This window comes from Nothobranchius furzeri, chromosome 3, assembly GCF_043380555.1.
Source record: "Nothobranchius furzeri strain GRZ-AD chromosome 3, NfurGRZ-RIMD1, whole genome shotgun sequence".
NCBI classification, from domain to species: domain Eukaryota; kingdom Metazoa; phylum Chordata; class Actinopteri; order Cyprinodontiformes; family Nothobranchiidae; genus Nothobranchius; species Nothobranchius furzeri.
The window spans coordinates 78,523,572-78,547,843 of NC_091743.1; the positions used below are offsets into that span (position 1 = coordinate 78,523,572).

At 42.7% G+C, this 24,272-nt stretch overlaps 1 protein-coding gene across 6 annotated transcripts in view; it reads left to right on the forward strand.

Annotated features, from left to right (window-relative positions):
* Positions 1–204: 204 nt before the first annotated feature.
* The window catches only part of LOC107384816 (plasma membrane calcium-transporting ATPase 1), a 90,124-nt gene continuing 66,056 nt past the window's right edge, over positions 205–24,272 (forward strand). For 5 of the 6 annotated variants that reach the window (XM_015958275.3, XM_015958279.3, XM_015958277.3 and 2 more), the window contains exons 1-2: positions 205–341; positions 23,776–24,164. In XM_015958275.3, coding sequence (XP_015813761.3) covers positions 23,969–24,164 — 196 coding nt within the window. In that variant the 5' untranslated portion in view covers positions 205–341; positions 23,776–23,968. Of the gene's footprint in view, positions 342–444; positions 604–23,775; positions 24,165–24,272 lie in introns of those variants that run through there. The other variant, XM_070549567.1, reaches the window with a different exon arrangement.

Sequence of the window (24,272 nt, forward strand, 5' to 3'; positions counted from 1 at the left end):
CTGAATAATTGTGAAGGTATAGAAAAGCCTCCAGATGAGATTAGGTGAGTTTTAAAGTTGAACCCAGTTTGGAACGGGTCCCACTAAAGTGAGTGAATCTCTGTTTTTCTAACCTGAGGCTGTTCAGAACTCTCCTCACCTCTGAGCCAGATGTCCACTTCCTACCTCATCATCTCATTATCTCCCAGGTCCACCTTAAAACACGCAGAGGGCTGGCCCCTCCCTCTGTCGCCCTTGTGAGCGCGAGGCATTGACGGCGCGAGGCGAAACCGGAGGGGTCATTTTACCGCCATTCCGGCGACGGGACCGAAGACTGGAATTCCCCGGTGGGGAGAGAGAGGGTGAGTACGTATTTTGCTCCCAGAAGGCTGTGTTGGTGGATCCGGTTAGTGCCGGTCCAGAACTAGCCTAGCTAATTACTGACACGGCTGTGACCATTGGAAGGAAAACCAGTTGAGTGATTCTCCTCCGCCCACTCGCTGGAAGGCTGTTTCCACCTCCCCGCAGTTGTCAAGCTGCTCTGTTGGGAAACCGAGAAGGTTCCGCCGCATCCCGAACCCTCAACCCAGCAGCTCGGGACGTGATTTGGACGCTGATTCGTAGGTAGAGTAACGTTGCTTCCTGAAGTGAAACTTTCCCGCCTGAACTTGTGGCTGTAATGTTGGGATAAAGACGAAATCTAACGGCTTTTAAACCCGTTTGGATCAGCCCTGCACTCCTTAGCCTTCGGGTATCGTCCGTACCCGGTTTATTAGCAGATGTGGGATTATCCACAGGTGTGGCGGTTCTGTTTACCTGGTTTAGGGACGGATTCATCCCAGCAAACGTTTGCAAGAAGCCCGGGGCGATTTCCGGTTCAGCTGTTAGCTAGGCTCCAGCCTGACGAGCCTCGGAACCGCCTAAGCCCGGGAAAGCGGGCCTAATTTGGGGGAAACTTGTGGAATGTGGGAGCAGAGCTGCCTGTGCTTCCTAGTTGGTAAAGTTGGCATATTGGGAAAACCCATGGCAGGCTGAATGCGCAGTTGTTTGTGTGACTCTGGAGTCCGTGGTTGATCGTGATTAAACGGAAACGTGAGCGGTCCCTGGCGCGGCTCTCCCCGGGCTGCTGCGCAGCTTTCCCAGTGTCTGGAAACAATTTTCCAGGAGTCTGCAGGAAAACCCCCTCGGTGACTAAAGGAAGGATTTTCCATCAGCGGGAACTGCTGCAGCATTGATCGTGTGTATTTCTGTTCTCCCGCTTGGCTCGCGGGTTCCCCAGTCACGGTGGAAAGATCGTTACCGACTAGGTTGGATCTGAGTTAACCAGAGTATAGCGAACCGTGCTTACGTCATCTGTTCGGATGAGCAACAGCGTTGGTTCTGCTCCTTGCTCCTCATCCACCTCCTCCCCTCTCCGGCAGGGTGTGTCCTGGTAGGAAGGAGGGGGATCCTGCATCTTTGCTCTGGCGGACTCCTCCTCAGCTTTTGACCTCCAAAGGAGGGCATTGCTTCTGCGGTGTTCCACCGCTGACGGAGGAGTGTGTGTGTGTGTGTGTGTGTGTGTGTGTGTGTGTGTGTGTGTGTGTGTGTGTGTGTGTGTGTGTGTGTGTGTGTGTGTGTGTGTGTGTGTGTGTGTGTGTGTGTGTGTGTGTGTGTGTTCTAATAAACCATTAGATGCTACCAGGTGCACAGACTGTCTGGACTGGCTGGGCTTTTCCTCCTCAGGTGGCTCAGATGCATCAGGTCTGGTGGCTAGTTAATGATTGACAGAACGCCTCTGCTCTTGTACTTGGGTTTAAACAGGGCTGCATGGTGGAGCATCTGGTAGCACTTCTGCAAGAAGATTGCTGGTTTAAATCCCTGCTGCAGTCTTTCAGTGGTGTTGGCATGCTCTCTCATAAAGACCAAGTACATACATGTCAGGTTGTTGACATCTCCATCATTGTGCACATGCCCAATATATGAATGTCTAAAGATAAAAGGGTGTTCAAAGAGAAGCCCGAGTTCTGGGATGATAAACGTCGGTCCTATTCAACAGTGATTATTTTTTTTCTTCCACTGAAGAGACATTTGTTCCTGTTAAACACAAAGCCCTGGACCCTTCACTCATGAAAAAGTTTTAAGGAAAGTTGGACCAATCTGTTCTGCACAACAGAGAACTGTGGTCATGCTAGAAGCAGGAGTCGGCCCTGACGAACAGCTCTATTCACATTAGGGGTCGACCGATTAATTTGGCCGATATTTAGCATTTTTTTCATCATCCGCATTGGCCAATGAGCCTCTTTAGTTGAGCCGATTTAAAGTCGGGCACCTTCGCGTGCAGCCCGCTGCTGCTGGAAGCTGGTGAAGGACCCCGATCCAAAACACTGGGAGTATTTACCTTTGAGTAAAAGGTAAGACTTCTCTTTGGTGTTTCAAACCCTACAGCTGTGTATTTAGTGTGAATTAAAAGTAAAATATAAAATAAAACTTAGCTGAGTGAAAGAAAAAACGAGCCGTAAGAACCACCGCTAACCGGTGTTGGTACAGGATCTGCTCGAATACAGGATCGGCTAGGGGTCCTTCGACTGCCGATGACGTCACATTACTGCGAATCTACTCGGCTTTCACACACACGTTTTGGAAAGACATCTGCAGTTTTGTTAAATTGTTGTTTGTTAACACCTAAATGTTTTCTTTATAATTGTAATTTGTTAATAAAACACCATATTATCTTTGTTTTGTAAAAAATGTGAAACTGCATAAAACCAACATCGGACTGACAAAAAATAGAACAGTTCCTATATGTGAAGCCATAGCTGTTTGTATTAATGTGGAGTTCGTCTGTATATTTCCTTGTTATCTAAATGCATTATTTTACTCAAAATATTGCTTGGTGTCTTTCAATAAAGTTCTTATGTTTTGTTTTGCCCCATTTCATCAACATCAAGTGCTTTTGAGGGTCACCGTCTATCATTTACTTATATGTTACATTTCCTTTAGAAATTCAAACATTTTCTCCAAAAAGTGTCGATTTTTGGACTACAGGACTACAACTGCTAAGACTACGACCGCAAATTTGTTCTGACCAATCAAAATCATAATGTGATAACGTCAAAATCATAATGTGATAACGTAACTTCCGTAAGCTTCATGTTCAGCCAATCAACTACTTTGACGTCATCGGCAGTCGGAAGGACCCCGAGCCGATCCTGCACCCGAGCAGATCCTTAACAGACAGCGGCAGCATGCTGCTAAAGCTAGGCTAACTTGTTGTCAGTTTTAGAGACCGTCTTAAACTCAGCTGCTTTTAGCTTAACATGTTAGCTCCAGTTTTATAGATGACATTATTTTCCTGTGTGGGAGTCTGAGAGTTTCACTCGGTGTGTTAGAGAGGAGAGTCCTGCAGCATCTGAACCCCCTCCTGGTGGGAGGAGCTGAAGAACGTCACGCTTCTCCAGTTCTTACGTGGATGACACGATGAACGGAAACACAGGAAAAGATCTGTATATAAATGCAGCTCTTGTTTTTCTGTTTAGCGTGTAATCTGATCAGAAACAGCAGAGACGTGTTCTGACTAAAGACTCGTTTTAATTAGTACGTAAAATCTAACATCAGCAGTCCGTAACACTAATGACTAGTTAGGGTTATTAATAGATGGGTGTTGCTCTAATATTTCTCATATAGACTAATGTGCTGAGTTCTCCTCTGCTCTTTCTGCTACAGACTCAACTAAAGATGGATGCTCTACACAAACGCTAACAGCTGTTTCTCTTGGTTAGTTTCTGTCTGATGGCTCAACTAAATCACTTCCAGCATGGCAGCAAGTCATGGAGCCAAACCAAGGAAAGGAGGTGTGATATCAGCAGGAGGCTAGTGAGCTGGGAGCTGAAGAAGGAAAATTCCCATCTCCAGGTCAACACAGAAGCTGCTGCTGAGTCATGAGCACTATGGTTAGTTAATACTGAAGCTGTTTTACATGAAGATGTTATGAAATAGTCAGTTAAAAAGACTGGATGAACTTTTGATGTTGCTGGTGTATTTTAGCAGGTTGCTGTTGAGTTTTATAAATTATCACTGTAAGATCTGTCTTTCTATTCTAAAGGTGCATTTATTTACTGTATACTTGCATGTAAATGTGTACATCCCTATTAATCATCTGCTTAATAAATGCTCTGAAACAATATCAACTGATATTTCTGTTTTTGCCTGTTTTTGTGTATTTAATATTTGGTCAGTTATTGGTATTTTTTATTAATCTTGTTATAATGTTTGATTTTACCACTGAGCAGTGCACAAAATTAAACTGGTTAAATCTAGTGTTTAAAAACAGATTAGGTTCAGAAAACTTGCGCTTCCACAGCTGTTATTAGTGATAATGAAGCAATCTGATAAGGTGCCAGACATCGCGATATCGGCCCTAAAATCGACCCAAAAAAATCAGCAGCACTTATCGGCCATCGGCTGACGACGACCGCCTCATATCGGTATTAGCAATAGAAAAACCAATATTGGTTGACCTCTAACTCGTACACATTATAATAAGATTATTGTACTGTTGCACCCAATGCGACCCCGTGTCCTATATTGAGATTCACAGCCAGCTAAACTCTTTTCTTGCATCGCTCTCCTCCAATGGACAGGCACATGTTGTATTTGGAAGGAATTGAATGCAACAAAATGTGAAACTGAAATGATACAAAATACAGAACAAATAATCTTGGTGTACAGCACAGATGATCAATTTAAACAAACATCCTTAGCATAGGTGCACTAAAGGATTCATCTCAACAGCATGTTAACATTGCTTCCTATCAGATCCTCAATCTATAAAACATGCTAAGTAACCCAACTCATTCCCAATAATATCTTAAATCCTGTGTAAATTTAACATACAGAGAAAAACTCATATTTCCACTCATACGGATGAAATGGAGCGGATGGCTTCAGATTACTGAACAGATGGTTTTGCTTGCATATGGGAAACTTACTGACACACTTCTTTTACATGCTGGCTCAACATAGCAACTGTTCAAACCTGCGCCCCCTACTGGCCAAGAAGAAAAATGAACCTAAATTGGTTCCAATACAATTATTATTATTATTATTAATAATGTTTAACATCCACTTAACATAAGTGTTTATTTAACATCCACTTAACATAAGTGTTTAAACTTTCTCATTTACACAGAGTTAACCATCTTGGTAACATCGACTTCTGAGGTATTTTGGTAATGCCCTCAAACATGTCAAATTCTGATTTGCCAAATTTATAAATAAGGCAGGCGATAAAGCAGAATTGTTTCCAGAATTAATTCAGTTTCTAGCTGACTCCTGATTTGGCCAAATCTGTGGAAAAAAACATTTTTGAAACCATGAAGCCATCTTCTCTTTTTGACATCAATTCAAAGCCGCTCTGCAATGCTGCAAGTGATTACAGACAAAACGGCTCTTCTAAGATCCACCTAACAGCCTTAGACGCAAACAAGCATTCCAGCTTCCTGTCGTCACCTGGAGATACCTCAAGACTAAACAACTCTTATCAGAGCTAATCTACGAGTTCTGGTAACAGAGGTCCATGCCATCGGCAGTTTGTCCATCTCGACCTCCTGACCTGCTGGATCTGAGGGGGATCTCCAAACAAGAGTGCGTAGACTCGACACAAATTGCGTCGGATGGGTTCAAAAAACAAATCTCTAGTTAACAACCCAGTCTTCGCAAACTCTCTCAGATACTTAAAAGGTTTTGCTAAAATATCTAGCTTCCATTCCATCATTTCACACCTCCCATTAAATTCCTTAATATCCATTCCATCCACTACATACATTCCATTCCATCATTCATAACTTGTTTTGTATAAACATTAGTTTAGGAAAATGGAAATAAATCCATTAGTTTAATTTATAAATATCTGAATTAATGTGAAGTGTTTATAGTTTCTTTTACCTTTTCAGGGACCATAATCTTATGTTTAAACATTCAAAATCAATCAGGTTGTAATTTCATATTTATATAGAATCATCACATCTTGTTGATCATTTGTTACAAATGTAGCACCAATCCTTAATGCTACACGATATATTTTTATTTATTCACTTCAGACCATTCAAACAAATTAAAATAAAATGCAAAATAATGTCTTATTTAGAGATTCCTCTTTGGTCCTTAAAGGGGAATAGGAAGAAAAACTCAAGGCTTTTCATTGCCCTATCCCTCAACATCTCTCCATTTCCAAAATCCAAATAAACATCTCTACACATACATCATAAACAAAACCAATAAGCAAAATTTTAATTTTCACATTAGCAAGAAATCATATAAACACTTATACTTTTACATTTTAAATCAAATCCAAACTCAAAATGAGATCTTATTGACTTTAATTGCTTTAACAAGTCCTTAATCATAATTCATTAGCAAATTTATAATTTTCCAAAAGTTTTCTATATAATTTTTTAAATTGTACAACAGTTGTACATTTTTTTGTTTTCCTCAATGCCAGCGGTTCCCAACCTTATTTAGCCGTGCACCCCCTTCTATGTCCCGATTATGTCGATGCGCCCCCACACCAGTGCGTAGCTATGGGACTGTATATATATATATATATATATATATATATATATATATATATATATATATATATATATATATATATATATATATATATATATATATATATATCCCAAACTTCCTAAATATGGCACATGAAATTCCAGGGCAACAAAATGAAGTACAGAAAAAGGTGAACATTTTTATCCTGTCTTTGTCACCGTTACATGACAACGCTACACAAACCACATTGGGACCCATTTTTCCCGGTGTTCTATCAGAACACCTAACTTGTAGCTAACATTAACATCAGATTCTGCCAACAAAATGGCTCAAACAATTCATATGTAAATGTTTTGCATATTTATTGTAAAATCAAATTTTTCTGCAGCTTCAGTGCTGCAACAACGTAATATTAATAAGAAATGATTATACCTTGTGTTATACAGCGTTGTTAAAGCTTCAGATTATTAAGAATGCGTTGTTTCAGCTGTGAGATTAGTCGATGAGATCAGTGAAAAAGAACGTTTGTCACGGACTCCATGGAAACTTTAAGAGAATTCACAAAGTGGCTTTCAATCGGTTTTGTGACTGGCATATTTTTGTGAGTTTAGAAAAGAAGCTGATGAGACGGCGTGTCTGACAGTTTTGTTTTTCATCTGACAATATTGGAACATGTCCGTAATGTCTGAGGTGTTTTTACAAACAACGTATACTTCATACTCCTGGACAGGGTATGAGTTACAGAGGCTTGTGGGGGAACCCAGTTATAGGGCTGGGGGGTGTTCTGTTTGGCCGTGGCCCCCAAAATGCCTTGAAACGGCCCTGGGTGTGTGACATTTTGAAGGTGATCTGAATTGTGTCAGATGTATAAATATTACCTTATTGTTTTACACAGGTGAAAATGTGTAGTGGAGATAAATCTACCTACATTTAACTTTTCAAACATTTTTCTTTGTTTTTCTTGTTTTTATTTAACAATTTTCCTGTCCTGTCTGTCTCTCATCTTCCTGCATCTCCTCTAAAATCTCTAGAAAAGTTGCTGCTTGGATCCTTACTTTTTTACATCATCAGTTACTTTTGAGCAAATCAAAGGGATCTTCTGACCGCAAAGCAGAGCGCACATTTCGATGCTGCGTCAGTGAGGTGAAATCAGCGCAGTTCATGATGAACGAGTGCGTTAGGCACGATTAAGACAAAATACCAGAGGATATAAACGGATATCAACGGTCGTGGGTTAATTATATTTTTTTGGTTGCGCAATTTCGAGAACGTGCCGTGCACTTTATGTTTGAGCACATTTGTTTGGTCATGTGACAAACTCATTTTTTCTTCTGCAGATTCCCAGTAAACATATTTTACAGTGGTGCTCTTGTGCCCTCTAGTGGCACATCATGTATTTCATCTGGTGCAGCAGAAAAACTTGAAGCAGTTAACCAGGAAAAACTAGTTTACCCAGTTACGACATTAACAGCAATTAACCGTTGAACTACGTACATCCCTAAAGCCTGATCCATGCTTAAGCAAATGCACATTTGCCCCCCCCCCCCCCCCCCCCCCCGCTGCTGCAGCTAAGAGTCTCTGTATTCATACTGGCCCAACCTGTTGCAAAGAAATTCTCCACCAGGACAGCAGGAGGCACATTCCTAACTTATTGGCCTGAGTTTTGAAGAATTTCTCTGCCAAAACAGGGCACGCTCCTATGCAGGTGTGCATACTCTTGTAGTGACGTGTCTGCCCTACTACTAATTACTATTTGCGACGCGAAAAGATGGACGATACAGACACAAAGCAAATTCTTATTGAGCAGGAGCTGCTTGAGCTAGAAGAACAACTATTATTAGAGCACAGCGGGAACGGCGAAGGAAGAGGCGTCGGTGGAGTGTCCGTCCGTTGAACATGGCAAGACCCGAGTATGGGCGAATATGCCGCTCTTGTTCGCCCTATAAGGGACATTGATGACATTTGTGTAGCTCGTATTGCTTCAACAGTGTTGCAATTACAAAGTGAAAATAGAGGGAGTTTCTGCAGCTGCTTAAGGGCGGACCACATGTACTGCTATGGAAAAACATTACTAAACAGGTAGTTAGCAAAGTAAAGATATAGGCCAGGCAATTTAAAGCAACATCAGTCTTTATTATGTTGCTCATTAACACACAGTGCTTGAATATCAAGAAAACTTAAAATAAAGATTTAAACAAAACATGCAAATCACTGCAAACATGTAAAATATTGCAAACTTTGCTACACTGCAAAAAAAGGGCCAAATTTTACTGCCATTGTCCATCACCTTGAATGGTGGCAAAGATATGTGCCATTATGCTGCGCTGCAACTCCATCTGCAAATGTTCAGCCGCGCTTCGAACCAAGTCGCTAACTGTTAGTCCAAATTGCGCAAACCAGTCTGGCTAGCGTTACCTTTTTTTCTGTGGGGCTGGATGTGTAGTTGGCGTTGAGGAGCATTGGCAGGGGATGGCCGCCAAAGGAGTACTGACCACCGCACTTGTTGATGGTGCTGGGGTCGAGGCGCGTCGTTCCGGGGAGTCGTCATGTGAGGATGAAGATGAGGGACCAGCTTCTGATGGACCAGATGAGGTCTCTTCCACATCTGCCTCAAGCAGAGATGCTCCTGATAGTGAATCTTCATTCTAATAGCAAGAAAAACAGATGTGTTACAGCCTTGGTTTGCCAGTGTGTAACAAGAATGCCAACTACACTTTAATAATTAGGATTTTAAGGTTTACAAATACCAGTGCCACCCCTGGGACACACAGCACAAACAAAACCCACTGCCTTGGCTTGTATTCAGATATTGCTGATACTTCCCATAGAAAATGCCATGTACTCCATCCCTATAAAGCCATTATAGCCCAACAAAATGCATTGAACTTTTAATTACTTATAAAGAGTTCTGCTGGAGATCTACTCGGCATATGACAATGAGAGACAGTGCACCTAATGCTAATAGAATACCTGTAACGTAAATACATCGTCTTGTCCAGTTAATTGGCCTATATACTAATGTTGCTTTCCATTCTTGCTTTCACACACAAACCATGTCCTCCCCATACATTAAATTCACAATCATTAGATTTAGCTCTGCCGTATTTCCCTGCAGCATGTCATACTTTAAATGCATCGTGCACATACTGTGAAGTTTGAAGTGGTTTCCCGGTGCTTTATGTGCGGTTCCAACCATGAGAGGAACACATAAAGCACACATGTAGCAACTGCCATCATCCATAACACTTTAGGAAGTGAAGGGAAACGTGGCAACGCCTGTTCAGATGGAATCCCTGGATCCGGCTCTTTGTCTCTTATGTAAGTTTATATCAATTATTAAAGGATGCAGTGCAGCTGTTGGAGGCTCTGGCCTATATTTAAGTTGCAGACGCTGTGCAGCACCCCGGTGTTGCTGCATACAATAGAGCTTTTGGCCTTCATCATTTGATCCCTGCTGGCAGAAAGGAGGTCACTGCTCTATAACAGAGACCCACCACTGAATATTACTTCATTTACTAAATTGTCTGTTTAACTTTGTAACCCATGTCACACAACACACCGTAATATTAGGTCTGACTGGGCAGCCATTAGCCACTGCCACATCCAAACATAACTGAAAAAAAAATCAAACCTCCAACCTCAAGCTTTACTCAGTCTTTGTTAGTGAGAACTGGTCTTGATCCTGAGTTGAGGAACCACCCTGTTACCACCAGGGTGGTGGTGGTGGTTGGAGGGACCGCCAAGGCAGCTGTGGCTACAGCTTGTGAACAACTGACATAAAGGGCTTTGGAGTCTTCTGACCCATAAAGGTTTATGTTTATGTTTATTCATTTCGCAGACGCTTTTATCCAAAGCGACGTACAATTTTTATAACCTATAGGGCATGTTGTGATCTGTGGGGGAAACCGGAGTACCTGGAGGAAACCCACACATGCATGGGGAGAACACGCAACTCCGCGCAGAAAGGCGAGTTTTTTGAACCTGCGACCTTCGTGCTGCGAGGCAACAGTGCTAACCACTGCGCCACCATGCAGCCCCATGGTGTATCAAGATGTCTAGTCTTGATATATCTCCAGGTCACGACAGGAAGCTGGAATGCTTGTTTGCGTATAAGGCTTTAACAGTTCAGAAATATAGGGAGGAGCTTGACCATGTAGAGCCCTGAAAGTATAGTCAGGATTCTAAAATGACATCTGAGCGTTCTGTGTTCCTTAGAGGAGAAGAAAAGTAACATTAGCAAGCTAGCTAAATTATTTTTTACTAGCATCTCAAGGCCTTGGAGAACCAAATCTTACCTAAACATCAGACTCAACTCAAAAGCTCAACTCAAACTTTATTTATATAGCACTTAATCATACAATGCATGCAATTCGGAGTGCTTAACAAATTAAAAAGGCCCCGCATACCCACATTCCCTCCCATCCCCAGAATTTTAAAAACAGTCTGACAAGAAAAACCCCTTCACAACACTCATCCTCCGGCAGAGAGAGAAAGAGAGAGAGAGACACACACACACACACACACACACACACACACACACACACACACACACACACACACACACACACACACACACACACACACACACACACACACACACACACACACACACACACACTTTCTTCTGTGTTTTAATTATTTATTTTTTGCAGTAGTCAGCAGCCTCAAGGTGTTAAACACTGCCACACCACCCTTCCTTAAAGTGAGGAACAGCTCTGTGTGGCTCAAATAACCAGTCACTCTGCATTCTTCCAATTCTTCCAATTGGACTACAAAAATCTTAGCGAAAAGAAAAAAAAAAGACAGATTAGCTCTGTGTTTAGCTGGATGTCCATGACCATTTTGGGCAGTTATCGTGCCGACATAGTCAAAAGATGTTTTGGACAATTTAAAAAACTTAATAGGTTGACAAATATGACCAAAACTTTATAACTAAATATCAAAATAGCACCTCTAGTGAATAATATAAGGCTTTTTGCACACTTAAACGCTTAAAATGTGAAACGCACTGTATTAAGGGATAAAAAGGTAGATTTTTCATGATGTCTCCTTGGGAGGGTTAAGGTATAGATGAGCAGCACTTAAAGAGCACATTGCAGGTTAGAGACTCCCATGAACCAATGCTTAGAGAAACATTATAGAAACTCGTTTTAAACTTTTTTTTTACACATACATAAATTATTTAGAATTTTCGAATCATTTTTGTGAGAAAGTTTTTTTTTTTTTTTTTTTTTTGCCAAACCAAGTGACGTCAGCTGAGGGAGTCCTGTTAGTTTAATCCAGAGAGAAGTATGGAATCTAATGCCGGCTCTGACACAGAGGAAACTTTAAATGTTTACAATTATACTCATGATGGACCAAAACCATAAAGTTATGAGTTTGCTGCTCGCCCCAGAGGGCAGAGACGAACCAGAGGGAGACACGGTCGGCCAAAGCGGAGAGATTAAGGAGGAGAAGCAGCAGGTGTCTGGTGAGTTAACCATGTTATCATAAACTCGTGTGCTAACATCACAATATTGTACAGATTACTACCGTGTACCAGACAATAAAAATAGTATTGGTCAGTTAATATAATATTAATGCTAATGAGCGTCTGTCATCGGTCTCATACTCGTTAATATCCGTTCACCTAACGTAGTTTAGTGCTTAGAGAGGGGGAGAGACGCCTGTGATCCGGTTCTGGAGCTCATACAGGCTTCTGTGAGCTGGATTTGACCCAAACACGAGCGAGACAGTCGAGCTGGGATTTTTAAAAGCTGCACATCCTCTTCCGGTACGGCGGTTCTGATCCAGTTTCAACCCGGAAATCAGCTGGCCCGCTGAGCCGCGCACCTCTTCTGGTGGTCGGTTCTGACCTGGTTCTGACGGCGATCTGAGCTCCAGAAATCCGCATTTAATTTTTTAAACCCCGCCATGGGTCTTCGGAGCCCAGCGCAGACCTTCCTGTTCCGGTAAAGACTGATGTGGACTGCAGAAGTCCGTCTTTTCAGCTGCACAAAACGCCCTCCGGTACGGAGATAGAGGCGTTGTTTCTCTGATCTGGAAACCCCTGGACTCGATGTCCAGACAGGCTGGAGTTGGTACAGCCTTCACACACTAGTTTATCAACATGAACACAATCCAACACTAGTAAACACACACACTGACTAGATAACATGGCCTCTCTACCCTAAAACTAGCCACTCTCCACACTGAGCTGAGGCAGCCTAGCTTCTAACTCCCTTTGGTTACGTCAGAGGGTCAGATTTAGAAACGAAAACTCTGCTGTTATATATTTTAAAACAAAAAATCCACGACAAACATTTCAAATAGGATTTTTTGGACAGCATTTTATATGAATTAGACAAAAAATGTAGCCTGCAATTTGCTCTTTAAGATTCTATGTATAAGTAATATGTTGTCGCACTACTGTAGTGTAATTAAGCTGAGACACAAACCAAACAGGTCTCTCTCTCACACTCACACACGCACACACACGCACACGCGCACACACACGCACACAAACCACGCTTCTAAGAATAAAGCAACATGCTGGTAAGAGTCAGTCTTCCTAGTGTCAGTAAAGCTGAATTTTCAGAGGGTGTTGCAGCTGAGGTGTGTGTGTGTGTGTGTGTGTACATTTTCAGTAACCAACCGTATCCATTAACAGTCTGATAATGCTGCTTTTCAGTCACCTTTTATTACACTGCTTATCTAATTAGGTTTAACTTCCATGTTCCATCTATTGCAACTAACTCGAGTTCTAAATAAGTTGGTAAAAGATTTGATTCAGCTGAATAATCACATTTGTTATCTTGTTACAGTTTTAGTTTGTGGCCAAACAAACACTGACAAGCATCAGCTTCTGTGGGAAAATTAGATGAGCAGCAGGTACATGAGATGTTGATTAAATGTGTGTCAGACTCTTATTCACATGGTTTAGCTTTTGAACGCTATGTAATAAACATACACAACAAACATCAAATGCAGTCCTAGTTGTCATTTTACACATTTAGTTTTCTTTGAGGATCGTAAGTGATCAACCAGTCAGTGTACATGGGTGGGTCTATATGGCTGTACAGTACAGGCCAAAAGTGTGGACACACCTTCTCATTCAGTGTGTTGTCTTTATGTTCGTGACCATTTACATTGGGAGATTCTCACTTAAGACATCATGACTATGAATGAACACATGAGGAGTTATGTACTTGACCAGAAAAGGTGAAATAACTTAAAACATGTTTTATGTGCTATTTTCTTCAACATAGCCACCCTTTGCTCTGATTACTGCTTTGCACACTCTTTGCATTCTCTTGATGAGCTTATAAATAATAAATGACCCGCACTTGTATAGCGCCTCTCAGAGTAAGGACGTCAAAGCGCTTCACACTACAGTGTATCGTTCATCCATTCACACACATTCACACACTGATGGTGATGAGCTACGATGTAGCCACAGCTGCCCTGGGGCACACTGACAGAGATGAGGCTGCTGAGCACAGGCGCCACCGGTCCCTCTGACCACCACCAGCAGGCGGGTGTGTGTGTGTGTGTGTGTGTGTGTGTGTGTGTGTGTGTGTGTGTGTGTGTGTGTGTGTGTGTGTGTGTGTGTGTGTGTGTGTGTGTGTGTGTGTGTGTGTGTGTGTGTGTGTGTGTGTGTGTGTGTGTGTGTGTGTGTGTGTGTGTGTGTGTGTGTGTGTGTGTAAGTGTCTTGCCCAAGGACACAACAGCATAATTTTCTGTCCGGAGCCGGGATCTAACCTGCAACCTTCCGATTACTGGACAACCCGCTCAACCTGTTGAGCTACTGCTGCCCAAGAGGTTCAAGAAGTAGTCCTTCCAGGCTGTTGGAAGGGTTTGTAGAACCCTGAAAAGACAGTATACAAATACAGGCCATTTTACGATTTTTATTATCATATTTATTATCATTTTGATTATTATTTCCTCATTATTTGACTTGTATAGCAATTTGACTTACTAATTTATGTATCTCAATGAAATAAACACATTTCCTCATTTGAACACCTTTTAATAAAAAAATTAAAAATATATAGTTGTTGTAGTAATAGTAGTTAAGTCTCATGTTTGAGATAGCATTTAACAAAAAATTAAATGTTGTGCAAATGTTTTATATAAATCAAAGGAAATCTATAACAAAAAATGAATAGAATATAAATGGCAGCAATGGCGTCTTTGAACAAACAAAAATGTAACATTCACTTGGCTTCTGCAAAAAGTGTTTTCCGTTCACAAAGTTACACCCATTTTACCTTTTCTTTTGTTCATCACATGAAGTAGTTATTTAATGAATTTTAAGAAAAAAATTCCTAAATTAAGTAGTAGTAGTACAGTCTTATGTTAGAGGTAGAATTTAACAAGAAGTTAAATGTGCTAAACAAATTTGTATCAAGGAAAAGTTATAACAAAAAAATATATAAACTGCAACAATGGTGTCTTTGACAAAACTAAATATAACATTCACTTTGCTCTCTGCAAAAAAAAGTTCTCTTAAAAAAATAACATCCATTTTGCTGCCTTCTCTATCGTTTCTGTGTGCATTTGTTTTCAATCATATTCATCACATGAAGCAGTTATACATTGGAGTGGAGGAATGTTTGCATTTCTACATGCTCAGCTGTCAGGCTTGCCCTTTTTTGGTGACGATGTTTCCAGCAATTGAAAAAAGCCTTTCAGACAATGTTGATGTGGCTGGTACAGCCAGGTATGATTTGGCTAAAGTAAAACCAGTGTGGGCAGTCTTGTTGCATTATTCTTCCACCATGTAAGGGGGGGCTTCCCCAAAGTACAACAGTACTTCTTTCCTCACATTCTCATGTCCTCCATCTCCATTCTAGTCAATGTTTCCATTACAATCTTCCTCCTCAGAATCTGTACCCAATGAAGTGTCCAACACAGACCCCTTATTTGTTGGGGGACTGCTGTTGCTGTGATCTATGAAGAAGACAGTATATTTCTATAGCGCCTCTCAAAAAAAAAATCACGAGGCGCTTCACAAAAACAAAAAATGTAAAAAAAAATATAAAAAAGCATTTAGAAAATATTTAAAAATATATTTAAAATGAGCAAAAAGAGGCAGTTGTGATAAAAAAAATGTTAAGAAAGAGAGAAAGTGAACAGGAAAGAGGGAAGTCAGTGGATCCTGAGGAAGGTGGAATAGGTGGGGAGAGCAGAACAAGGAGAGGGTGATGAAGGTCATACAAAAGCCAGCTTGAACAAGTGAGTCTTCAGCTGCTTTTTAAAGGAGTCCACTGAGTCCACTGATCTCAGGCTCAGGGGGAGAGGGTTCCAGAGTCTGGGGGCCACAGCAGCAAATTATCTGTCACCTTTGGTCTTTAGCCAGGTGCGTTGCACAACCAGTAGGCTTTGATCACTGGACCTCAGGGACCTGCTGGGGGTATAGGGACTAAGAAGATCACCAATGTAAGATGGTGCTTGTCCATGTAAGGCCCTATAGACCAGAACCAGGATCTTGAAATGAACCCTGAAGTTGACTGGCAGCCAGTGAAGCTGGAGGAGAAGCGGGGTGATGTGGGTGTGTTTGGAGGACTTGGTCAGAAGCCGAGCACAGGCATTCTGAACCACCTGCAGACGATTCAGAGAGGTTCTGCTCAGACACGTGAAAAGAGTTACAGTAGTCTAAGCGTGAGGAGATGAAGGTGTGGAGAACAGTCTCTAGTTCAGAGCGGGACAGAATGGGACTCAGCAATGTTCCTGAGATGGAAGAAGGAAGAGCAAACAAGAGAACTGACATGAGAACCCAAGGTGAGAGCTGGGTCAAAGGTCACGCCAAGATTCCTGACAGAAGGTTTGGTGTGAGAAGCAAGCTGACCAAGAGAGCCTCTGACTTTGGGAACCAGTTTGTCTGGGGCACAGATGAGGATCTCACCCCTTCTTTCCACTGGAGCCGTCAGCAGCAAGTTACTGCAGCAGCACGTCATAGCTGCTGATAAGAACCGCTGTGGTCAACAGAAACTTTTCCACCGGAGCCGTCAGCAGCGCGAGTCGGCCACGTCTCAGGAGCAGCATGTCACGGCCCTTACGCATCGGTTCTATTTTCTACGCGTGACGCCTCTGAAACGGGTCGAGTTCGGCATTTTTGGAGAAGGAAAGACAGGAAATCGGACGTGGAAACGGAGCGAAGCTCCCGAGATTTTCAGAATAAAGAAACGTACTGCCTTCCGGTTGCTTTACTTTAAAAAAAGTTACTAACTGTGCGGCCCCGTGAGAAGTTATCACCTAGCTAGCGGTCTCCTTTGTTTTTCACGTCCGTATTGGCGATTATAAAACGGACAGAACATAAAACACAAACCTTTTGGAGCCATGTTGTAATTTTCTCCTGCTTGTTGTGTTTACTGACGACGTCACTCGTGTGACTTTGTCCTCTGTCAGTGACAGCTGCTCCCCTGCTGCTTCGCGTCTCGTGGGAAGGGCCAAGCAGCAGCTTACGCGAGCAAGACGTGCTGCTGCAGTAGCGTGCTGCTGATGGCTCCGGTGGAAAGAAGGGGTCAGTCTTATCTTCATTCAGCTGTAGAAAGCTCCCAGCCATCCAGGCTTTGATAGAGTCTAAGCAGGTGTTTAACAGCTGCAGCTTAGACATCCCATGTGGCTTAAAGGAGATGTACAGTTGGATGTCATCTGCATAAAGATGGTAGATTTCTTTGAAGGAGCTCAGGATGTGCTGAAGAGGGAGCAGATAGAGGAGGAAGAGCAGATCCCCAGCACAGAGCCTTGTGGGACACCATGGGTAAGGGAGGTGGTGGAGGACCTAAACTTGGAGATGGCCACAGAAAAGGAGCGCTCAGAAAGATAAGAGGAGAAACTCTCCAGAGCAGATCCTGATAGGCAGTCTCTCAGCCTCTCCAGTAGCAGGTGATGGTCAACAGTGTCAAAGGCTGCAGTCAGGTCCAGCAGGACCAGAACAGAACAGTCTCCTGCATCACTGTGTCAGAAGGTCATTAGAGACCCTAAGAAGAGCTGTTTCAGTGGAATGAGCTCTACGAAAACCTGACTGGAAACTATCATAGATGTTATGTTCATCAAGAGCAGCTGTGAGTTGTTTAGCCACAACCTTTTAGTGTTTTAAACAATTTTATGACTCATTTAGAGATGAGATTTTGACTTTGATGAACTGTTCCCTTCAGACAGGGGTCTTTCCTGTTGCTTTTGAACAGGCGGTGGTCAGACCCCTGTTGAAGAAGAGCAATTTAGATTTTAATGACCAACAATTTTCGACCGGTATCCAACTTACCATTTTTAAGCAAAATTTTAGAGAAGCTTGTTTTAATACAACTTAATGATTTTATCAAACGCCAACATGTCCTAGAGAAATTTCAGTCTAGTTTTAGGGTGAACCACAGCACTGAGACGGCCCTTCTGAAGATTTTAAGTGATTTTAGAACAAATTATGATGCCCGGAGGGCAACAGTGTTGGTTCTGCTGGATCTAAGCGCTGCCTTTGATACAGTAGACCACACTATCCGAGCTGGTTCACTTCCTACCTCACAGGCAGGACTTTTATGGTGAGTTTGGATACCTGTTCCTCTGGGGTCCACAGCATCACATGCGGTGTGCCTCAGGGTTCAATTCTAGGCCCAGTGCTTTTTAACTTCTATATGCTCCCTCTGGCTAGCGTCACCAAGGAGACACGGGGTGAATTTCCACAGTTACGCTGACGATACACAGTTGTACATCTCCGTGTCTCCTGGTGACGCACAGCCAGTCGATACACATTTTAACTGCATTTTTTATATTAAATCATGGATGACTGAAAACTTTCTCCAGCTCAACCAAGGCAAAACTGAAGTTTTAGTCATCGGTCCTGAGACCCAGAGAGAGAAACTTTTACCTAAACTACAATCAATGTATTTTTATCTATCACTACAAGTGAAGGACCTGGGTGTCATTTTCGACTAGCTGACTTTTATCCCCCACATTAAAACCATCACAAAAATAGGTTTTTACCATCTTAAGAATATCGCCAGAGTCTGCCCCATTCTCTCTCGGGCCAATACGGAGACGTTGTTTCATGCTTTTATAATCAATAGAATTGATTACTGCAATGCCCTGCTTTCTGGTCTTCCCAAAAAGAGCATCTCAAGTTTACAACTTTTACAGAACTCAGCAGCACGTGTCCTGATGAAGACCAGGAAGCGGAAGCACATCACTCCGGTTTTAGAATCACTGCACTGGCTCCCCGTATGTTTCAAGATCGATTTTAAGGTTCTTTTAATGGTTCTTAAGTGTCTTAATGATCTCAGGCCTTCTTATCTTTCAGAACTGCTTTTACTACATAAACCCTCGTGGTCTCTGCGCTCCTCTGGCAGCCGTCTCCTAGTTATCCCTAGAGTTAAGACACACACCCACGGTGAGGCGTCCAAGTATTACGGCCCTCGCCTTTGGAACGGGCTGCCGGAGGACCTCGGGGCCGAAGGGAACATCCAGGCTTTTAAGAATAGGCTCAAGACCCACCTTTTTAGCTTAGCTTTTAACTGATTACTATTTATCTAGTTTGTTTAACTTTCGCTTGTCGTATTTGTTTATATATATACCTATTTATCTCTAACTTAATTTTATTATTTTATTTACATCTTAGTGTTTTTGTATGATTGTTTTATTTTACTATCTTTATAATCACTTTTTATCATTTACTTTCTATCCATATTGGCTTTTGTTATTTTACAGTTATATATTTTAATCCTCCAGTTTTTCCTCTGCGGAGCCCTCTGCCTTGGGGCCGGTGGTCGGCGGCGGCGGCCGGGGCGCTCCTCGGATAGTGCCCGGGCAGTGGTGGGGGTCTTCGCCCTCCCTCCCTGGGTGTCTTGGGCTGGTGTCTTGGCTGCTGCCGTGGATCTGTTGATGTCGAGGCAGATGGCTCCGCTGATGATGTTGTCCATTACCTGACCCATCTAAACTCAGCCTATTGTTTAACTCTGTTGTTCACGTGTGCGTGTGTGCATGTGTGTGTGTGTGTGTGTGTGTGTGGGCATGCGTGAGTGAGTGTACGTTCACTTTGGAAATTGGTTGCGGGAGGGGAAGTGTAATTGTCAATTGTGTTATACTTGGGGAGGGGGGCTGGTATGGGAATATGGGATCAATGGGGCCATTTTAATCTGTGAAGCACTTTGAGTTGCTTTTTTTTTGTATGAAAAGTGCTATATAAATAAAGTTGATTTGATTTGAACACTGGCTGTTCTTTTACAGAATTCACAGCTGACCAGTCCTAAATCGCCGTAACATTATATTAGGTCAGTAAACTGGCACTGAAGGCCCAGCTACCAAATACACGCCACAGCTAAAATCATGTTAATCATGACCCGTATTATTTGGGTTTAACGGGCCCGGTCATTTTCTCCACCCCCATGGCTCGGCTCTGATTTGTTCCGCTGTTGGTCGTGATAGCCTCGGCAAGCAACAATGTCAATTGTCGGTACACACGGATAGTGGAGAGATTTTTAATGTGACACCAAGTCTTACCATCCAGTGTTTTGTACTGAGGTGTGGGAAGGTTTTGCTCCATCTAGATGTGCAACATAATAGAGAATATGGGTTTGTATTGGTGAAATTCCGGTGATAGGATACATGTCACGATACCGGGTAGACGATGAGATATATCGCAATACATTAATTCAGACGTTATTAGTTATTTTTTTTAGACAGAATTTAATTTTGGGAGTCCAAACTGATACGTAACATGTTTAACATGAGGTATCTGAACCATAATAGTTCTATTTACATTTCAATGGTGGGAATAAAACTCATTACACTCTACTGCCAACTAGCTGTCAGCGTTTGAATTGCACCAAAGAAAAAAATACACAAATGTTTGCATATTCATAACATTTACGGTAAATTCTTAAAAATTAGATGCACAGCTTTTGAATATCTATGTAATATAGCTGGGAAAAACAAGTCAGGATTTATTGCCATATCCATATTTTCTTACATTCCTAATAGAGAAGTTTCCCAACAGACTCAAGGCTGTCATTTGGTGAATGTGTGTGAATGGATGCACTGAACTGTAAAGCCCTCTGAAGTGCTCTGACTCCAAAGTGCAGGTCCTTTATCATTTAAAGCTAAAGGTGGTTCAGACAAATATTGATATGGGGGTAATCCTTTATTAACTTCAGTAGTTTTATTTTGTTACATGTTCTGAACTCTAATTTTGATGCAATTTAGTTTAATGTTATGGTTGTTGCATTAGATAAGAATTGCTGGTGAAAGCTATTTTCTTTGTTTCATTCAACAAAATGAGTCTTCAGAGGGTGTGGCTCTTTTCTAAAGCCACTGTGCACACAGGATAGAAGATGTAATTAGATCTGTAACTGGCAATGGAGGCCAACTGTGAGCTGGTGCTCTCCTGCTGATTCAGCAGCCTGTGTGTGTGTGTGTGTGTGTGTGTGTGTGTGTGTGTGTGTGTGTGTGTGTGTGTGTGTGTGTGTGTGTGTGTGTGTGTGTGTGTGTGTGTGTGTTACAGCAGCTAGGCTGTATCCAACACGACCAAACATGTTGCATCGTCAACTCAATCTTTATTTATACAGCGCTTTATAGGCACAAGTCCTAGAATGAAAAACCTTCTCCTATTATTGTGAATGGGTCGTGGTCTCTGTTGTTGTTCTAGGTGTGTTTTAATCCTCGCACTTCGGGGCCCTCCACTGATCTGTCAACTCTGTAGTCTGATGAGACAGTACTCAGATCCACTGGTAGCGTTTAGTCCACAAGACTGTAGCGCCTCCGTGTGTGAGCAATGTAGAGAGAGAGTGGCCATATACTCTGAATCATGGGGATTTCCTTTTTTCCTTTCTGGTCACATGACTGCAAATATGGGTGTGGTCTTTAACATTCCTAGCTTCTGTGTTTGTTTCTTCATTGTGGCATGATGCCTCATTCTCACACACACACACACGCACACACACACACACCCACCCACCCCTCTGTGTGTGAAATCACAGTGACATGAATCAGAGTGCAGCAGAGGGAAATATTTCCTCTTCCTGTGGAGGGTATTACTGGTGTGTGCTTTCATGTGTGTGTGGGCAGAGGAAGGTGGTGCAACTTGCTTCTTTAGTATGCAGAGCAGGTGTTTCTGCAGAGAGCAAAGGAGGAGGAGGCTGTGAAATGAGGGTAGATTTACCGTATTTTCCAGAGTATAAGTCTCTCCGGAGTATAAAGCCTGATTCATGCTTCTCCATCAGCTCTGCAAGGGACAGACACACATGGATTGACTGAAGCGTTTTGCTCTCATACTTCTCTGTCTCCTGGGGAGTGTTGCAAAGCAATTCCCTGGCAGGACAACAGAGGGTGTAGCGCTGTTCTGTGGTATCCTGTAATGTATCCGGTCCAAGTTAGTGTGTTTATATTGTGTTTTTTGTATATAAGACTTTTTAACACAGACAAATTTGTCTCTCATCCTCCTCCACCTCTTCATGCGCTCGCCACCTCTAAACCCATGTTTCCTGTCATTTCTGTCCACAAATAAAACGCTTGCTGTGCATCTTTTCACTCCTCCAGTCACGGGGGAATTAAACGTTCATATTTTAGACTTTTTTTTTTGCGAGGTTTTCTTCAAGCTCCTCCGTGTCTGCCGCTAGTTATCCTCGGCTCTCTTTATGTTTTTGAGGGCGCAATGGCAGCAGTGTAGACAACAGCGACATCCTGACCAATCACAAGCTTGCGTTCTCCATCTCGACGGACGGATGTTTAAAAAAGTAGGCTCCACTCCGTACGCACTTGCGTGCCTGCCGGGCCCTATGCAAAGATGGATAATGGCGTTACGTGTCTCCCCACTGACTCAGACGGAGAAGCATGACTCAGACTTAAGTCGCACCAGCCATGAAATGTATAATGAAGAAGAAAAAACATACCGTAATTTCCGGACTATAGAGCGCACCTCAATGTAAGCCGCACCTACTAAGTTTTTAAAAAAACATGGAACTGTATTTATGTAAGCCACACCGGGCTAAAAGCTGCAGATATCTACTGGATATCTACTGAATTGAAAACGTAGTTTAACTGAACGTAACTGAACTGATCAGTATCAAACAAAACAGAAAAGTTATTGATTAGTTTATTCATCCTCCTCTTGCGCACTGAAACCACCGAAGTCATCTTCAGTGTCGGAGTTGAACAGCCTCATAAGAGCTTCGTCACATACCTTTTCTGTGGTGATGTCAGTGTCGCTGTCCGTGTTGCTGCCATCATCCCCGGGTGAAGCTGGCTTGAATGAGTTCTTCCCGCTGCCGTCTCCAGCGCCGAACCATGGATTCATTCATACCAAGCTTACGTGCGGCAGCACTGTTTCCCTCCTTTACTGCCAGATCGATGGCCTTCAATTTAAATGCGGCAACATATGAACTCATACGTGTAGTTACCATGATGAGTTGGTATGGATTTGAAACAAATTCTTCGTCATGCCGGCTGCTTGCATGTGCTAAATTAAAATGAGCACTTTCTTTGATTTCCACTTTTGACTTCCACCTGTTTCACTTTCTGCCAAAGCGCCCCCTGGCAGGTAAAGGAAGATCTTCAGTAAAGCCGCACCTCATTATAAGCCGCATGGTTCAAAGCGTGGGGAAAAAGTAGCGGCTTATAGCCCGGACAATACGGTATATAAGTCGCACTGGACTATAAGTCGTCTTTTGGGGTGAAATTTTATTATTTTTCTTACAAAATCTGAGACCAAGCATTTCACATTGCAAGAGAAGTACCGGTAACAATAACAGAATAAACAATCAGGGTGCAGCAGCGCACCATGGTCTCTAGCAGAGGATGGCGGTGTTTCAAACCCTCCCAGCGGACGGGAAGAGCACCCGCAGCACCCCGCCACAGGCTGCAGCAGGTGATGGCGGTGTTTGAAACCCTCCCAGCGGGACAGAGGAGCTGAAACCTGGACCGGAGCCGGTCCGCAGCAGCGCGGTATACATCATTTTGTGTGTATATAAGTCACTTTGGTATATAAGTCGCAGGACCAGCCAGACTATGAAAAAAAGTGCGACTTGTAGTCTGGAAAATACGGTACTGATAAATAAAAGAAGATGAAAAATAAACAAAATTCCAAAACAAAAGGTAAACCCAAGCTGAGATCTATAAACAGCCTGTACTCTGAGATGAGCAACGTGATCCGTTCTGGTTCATGGAAACGGAGAAACTCTCCTCTAACCGCCTAATTAGTCTCCATGAACCATTTCTGAAACGTCTGCTGGTGGTGATGTTTGGTTTGTGTGATCTATCTGCTGCCTGAAACTCTTCCTGTTCCTGTTTCCTTTGCAGTGTGAAGCCAAAGGAACATGTTTACTTCCCTGTTTCCATGGTAAAAAGGAGCATGCAAGTCCAGCCCGGGAGCTGAACCAGTGTTCGTCTCCTTCAACACTACCAAGCAACACTAGCCACCATTCCTGTGAAGTGACACAGTCGAGATTCAGCAGACATTAGGAGGAACAACTCTGCTGTAAAAACAATCAGCATGGCCAACAACACGGCCGACCATCCTCCAGGAAACTCTGTTGCTGAAGGTAACCATGACGGGGACTTTGGGGTGACGATGGAGGAACTGAAGTCCCTTATGGAGCTTCGGAGTGCTGAGGCTGTCAGTAAGATCCAAGAAAAATTTGGAGATGTGCAGGGGATATGTCGCCTCCTGAAGACATCAGTTATAGAGGGTAAGGTTCAATCAGACACACATTCTCACTGCACTGCTGCTAAATGATAAATGACATCCTCTTGTAAAATGCCTGTCTGAGTCCGACGACTCCAAAGCTCTTTACAAG